General features: G+C 29.8%; 2 protein-coding genes across 2 annotated transcripts; both read right to left on the bottom strand.

Moving 5' to 3' along the window:
- Positions 1 to 2594: 2594 nt before the first annotated feature.
- Positions 2595 to 3056, bottom strand: LOC141674186 (uncharacterized). The gene has a single exon (XM_074480908.1). It carries the CDS (start codon positions 3054 to 3056, stop codon positions 2595 to 2597), a length of 462 nt encoding a protein of 153 aa, XP_074337009.1.
- An 813-nt stretch (positions 3057 to 3869) lies between these two features.
- Positions 3870 to 5087, bottom strand: LOC141674187 (uncharacterized). The gene is made up of 2 exons (XM_074480910.1): positions 4603 to 5087; positions 3870 to 4323 (listed from the first exon to the last, which is right to left on the bottom strand). Exons 1-2 carry the CDS (start codon positions 5085 to 5087, stop codon positions 3870 to 3872), a joined length of 939 nt encoding a protein of 312 aa, XP_074337011.1.
- Between the last annotated feature and the right edge of the window lie 314 nt (positions 5088 to 5401).

A 5401-nucleotide genomic window follows, 5' to 3' on the forward strand; every position in this document is an offset into this window, starting at 1 on the left:
TTGATATGATATACATGAACAAAGAATCCTAATACTTATCCAACTATTGATTGCTACAAATAAGTAAAGTCCTACGCCGACTTATCTTTGCAAATCAAACTCTTCTAGAGAGTATCAATTACTTCCTGGAATCCAGTCTTGACAGATGCTGATAGACACATGCTGACATTAAACTCTGATCTGTCAAATACTGATAAACTTGATAAATTCTGATATCTTTCAGTTAAAAAACTCTGATGGTAAACTATGATAGTAAATGCTGATATCACCAGATCATATCAAACATCTTGTAGTAATGTATCAGTTTGAAAAAGAGCAAACAATATTAACAAAACAAGACCCAACAGCCAAATATATGTTTTTGTACATATTTTACGAACAAAAGAGACATACAATTTCATACATATCATACATTAGGATTTTGAGTCCAAAAATCCCCAATTACTAAAATTCCAATAAGGGTTTGAAAAAAATTAGAGTTTAGATTCTTACCTAATTAAGTTTGAACAAAAGAGTCAGAGTTGATAGCTTCGAGATTCAGTTTAAATAACTTCGAATCAAACTAGCTTTGATTCAATTCAAAAAGCTTGAACTTAAACCTATATTCGATTCGATTGTTGAGTTTCAATTGGGTTTCTATTCGATTACTTAGCTTAGCTTTCAGACAACCGGTATAGTTTATAACGTTAATTTGTAGTTCTGTAGCTTTGATTTGTAGAAACACGAGAGATTTGATAGATTCGTTGAAGAGAGGTTTGAGAGAGTCGGGGTGAGAGAGTGTTAGTTTAGACAGTTTTTAGTTTTTAGATTTGATTTAGTTTTATGTTTTTAATTATTAGTTTTTAGTTATGTGAGGGTTAGTATGTTGATTTAGGGGGACTAAAAATATTTCCAAGGTAGAGAATATTCAGTTAAGGGGAAAACATACATATACTATTATATAATAGAAGAAATATTAAAATTTGGTGTAACAGTTTTCGGTTATTTATTAATAATAATTAGCCATTTACCTATTTCAACTAAAATATTGATTATCTTTTTTGATTAAAACACGTTACTTTTTTTATTTTTCCCAATTAAACATCTTCTTCTCTAAAAATATTATGGACAATAATAACTAACCAATTATTTTTCAACCAGAATACCAGTTACCTTTTTATACTAAAATATGTTACCATTTTTATTTCTCCGAACTTAAACATATCTTTTTCCAAAAAAAATACGGGCAAATTTATTTAATAAACTAAAAAAATAACATTATAATTATTAATAACTAACAATTTACCTTGTTACGCCAAAACACATTACCATTTCTATTTAGTCTAACAACACCCCTCCCCCCCACAATAACATGCACAATTTTATTAATAAAATTATATCCTTTATATATATTAAGCAGACTTTTTATTCAAAAATTTAATCATTTACCGTCTAAATAATCTTAATCATTGATTTGATATAATTAAAAATAGATGGTTAAGATTATATATTATTAAAATAAATATATTCTTAATACAATCATAAATTAGAAAATGGTTATATTGTTGTAATATTATTCAAACATCTAATACAATTTTAAATAAAATATGATTACAAATTTAACCAATTATAAATATAAAAAAATTACATTGTTCTAATACTATTTAAACACCAAAATATGATACAATTATACAACCGTAGATAGAATATAATTAGATATTGTACTATATACAGTTGTAATTCAATTCATCATTTATATATTTCTCAATATATACATATTTCTTACAACAATATTATAACAAATTATTAAATATAAAAATAATATTGCAATAACATCGAAAATATATATGTACATTCAAAAAATTTAAAAATAAATTTTAAAAATATAAAAAATATAAAAGATATATTTTAAAAAATCGTGTATCGCAAGAGTTATAAGCCAGTAATAAAAATTATAATTGTTAATAATCAACCAATTACCTTTTTCAACTAACATATGCTATCAATTTAATCTAATTAATAATATAGTATTAAAAATTTCAATTCAAAAAAATAAAAAAAAATATTATACAATATTATAATAACAAAGTAAGTTTGTGTATCACACGGATTTTGAATTAGTGTTAATTAAATATAAACGGGGAAAATGATTGATGTATCGGACGTGCTTTATTAGCTTATACTTCGGCTCAACTATAAAGCGATGTCTGAATATTCATAAATGTCGATTTTATTTGACTGATATTGATTATGTTCTTTTACATCGATAATTCCGTTTCGATGCTAAATGAGCAATGTCTATTAACAAATTTTTATTAGCAAATTTTTATTAGCGACAAAAATTAAATTTTATGTAACAAAAAGAAAAGAATAATATTTCGTAGAGTAGACAATGATACGATAATTGGGAATGAGAAGAATGAAAAAGTATGGGGAGCGATCTTTAATGATGTTGGTTATAATTGGTTGGCTAAATTGGATCTGTAGGATAATATGTAAAATTTATTGAACCTGTAAAACATTGTATTCAGGGGCGGAACCAGGAATCTAACATGGGGGGGACCAAAATAAATAAAAGTAGAAAACATACCGATTTATTTGAGATGTGCACGCCTTTATTTGATCAAATAAAAAGAATTAATGATCTCCTCGGCAGAAATGGTCTCCGCAATCTCCTTTTCAATATACACTATCAAATAATCCCTAAGATATTCATCTTCCATTCGATTGCGAAGACTTGTTTTCACAATTTTCATAGCAGAAAAAGCTCGTTCAGATGTTGCAATAGATGCTGGAAGAGTCAAGACAAGCCTTAATAGTCTATCAACTAATGGATACATGTCAGTTGTGGTTACCAATCCATGACATAAATCACCAAAAGTAGACAGATTCTTCAAATCTGGATGAACCGGAACATCTAACCCATAATGTTGTAGTTCACACTGTAGATGGATTTTTTCATCTCCCAAAAAATCTTCTGGATAAAACTTTTCAGCTAACTTGCAAATGTTCTCTATGTTGAAAGACCTGTAACCATCCCTAGGATTTAGTGATGCACTTAAAATGAGAAGCTCCATCATTTGTTCACTGAATCTATTGTTTAGCTCCTGTTATTGTTGATCTATGGCAGCTGTAAAGATTTCTACTCGGTAATGATGTTCCATTGTCACCATTTGCTTTTGTTTTCCTTGTCGACGAAGAGATTTAAGCACATCAAAGTAGGGAGCATTCATATCTGGAATCAAGATAGTATGTCGTTCACAAAATGATCTCACATTTTCTAAGAGACTCTCCCAACCATCACTTCTCAATTTTTGAATCAACATCTTTGTAGTAGAAACCAGATGCATGGCATTTAAAATATCTTGAGACTTTTGTTGTAATGCTCGACAAAGTTGATCAGTAATAGACATTATCTCCTCAACCACATGTAAAATAAACACAAATTCATAAGACATTAACATTTTAATAGCACTTAAAACATCACCTCGTTGAGAAAAAGTTGTCCCTTGAGCAGCAATGTCAATTAAAACCGAGTGAGTAGCACCATACATTCTTATCAAACTACATATAACAGTGAAATGTGAATTCCATCTAGTATCTTTGGGACGTTGTAATGTTCCAATTTGATTGAGACCTTTACCTGTTTAAATCTCTTCTATTTCCTTTAAATGTTCAATTTCAACAATTTGATTAGCTTGCAACTCATCATGCCGCTTAGAAGAACTAGTAACCGCATTGATAATAAAGACCATATATTGAAAGAAAGTGTGAATCTGAGGTACTTCTCTTGTCGCAGCCACAAGTGCTAATTGTAATTGATGTGCTAGACAATGAATGTAATATGCATAAGGACAATCTTTAAGAAACAAGGCTTGCAGCCCATTCCACTAACCACGCATATTACTGGCACCATCATATCCTCGACCTCTTATGTTCTGGACATTAAGATTATGATGAGACAAAATAGCACATATTTCAGTCTTTAAAGTTAAAGAAGTTGTATCTTTAACATGGACTAAATTCAAGAAACGCTCCCTCACAAAGCCGCTTTTATCAGCGAACCTAACCACAATAGCCATTTGCTCCCTTTTAGAAATATCTCTAGATTCATCCACAATCAAACAATATTTTGCATCATCAATCTCATCACAAATTAAATCATTCACTTTCCTAGCAAAAACATGTAAAAGTTCTTTTTGAATTTTTGGTGAAGTGTATTTGGCATTTTTGGGGGCTTTATCTAAAATTATTTCTTCTACTTGAGGATTGTAAGAAGCCAAAAGTTTTAACATCTCAAGAAAATTACCCTGATTCTTCGAGTTGCAGCTTTCATCATGTCCTCTGAATGCTCAAGATTGGAATGTCAACCATTTGATTACATCTATCGATGTTTTAAGACGCATTCGATTTCGTTTGATCTCTTCTGCACTTTGTTTCTCCACTATCTTCTCCAAGTGACAAGGCTGATTTTTAAGATTATAATAACATTTAGCCGCAAAATTATGAGCTTAATTAGAACCATCTCCTTTCCCAACATGACATCTAAAAGCACATGTTTTTCCATTATTTACTTTCCTCCAACTGTTAAACCCCTTGACAGTAAAAGTATTCGAGCCACACCTTCCTAATGGATTTTTAGCCAAAAGAAAACAATAAAAATAATATGCTGCATCTTTTTCTGGGGAGTACTCTAACCAAGGAAATTTATCAAACCAACTCTTTTGAAATCGACGGGGATGATTTTCTGGACCAGAGAAGGGATAAACTTGCACAGGTTGATATGGGCCAAGATCAATGTATGCTCTCCTAATTAAATCTTTTTTATTTGGATGATAAGTCTCAATTTGTTTCCGCAAACCAGGATCACATATTAACGAATTGAAATCAATAATTTCATCAATGTTCTCAGAATCAATACCTTCATTAACAATCTCTGGATTTTGAGGATTTTGCTCGGAGTTTCTGTTTATCCCACCAAAAATCAGAGGCTCAACTCCATCTCCAGTGACTTCAATTGAGGCGGCAGAAGGTTCTTCATCTTCACAAATAGTTGTTTGCTTCTTCTTGGGTTGAAAATAGGATGTAATCTCTTTTCTCTTACTCATATTTGCGGATTAGATGCAAAGGTAGAGTAGATAAAGAGAGATGATATTAGGAATTGTAAAATTATACTATCTTTATCTTATATGTGTATTGGGGGTTTTGGGATCGGGCAGAACAACTGAACAAGTATGTTCTATTTTTAGACTTTAGTTTTAAGCATCTTTTTTTTATTTCAAATTATACTATCTTTATCTTATATGTTTATTAATTAATTATTAAGATTAATGAACAAATTTCATGATTTCCATCTAATCAATATTATTTTGAATGAAATAATTAACAAAATCAATAAAATTTTGTATAATCAATTCTCAAT

This window comes from Apium graveolens, chromosome 7, assembly GCF_009905375.1.
Source record: "Apium graveolens cultivar Ventura chromosome 7, ASM990537v1, whole genome shotgun sequence".
NCBI classification, from domain to species: Eukaryota; Viridiplantae; Streptophyta; class Magnoliopsida; order Apiales; family Apiaceae; genus Apium; species Apium graveolens.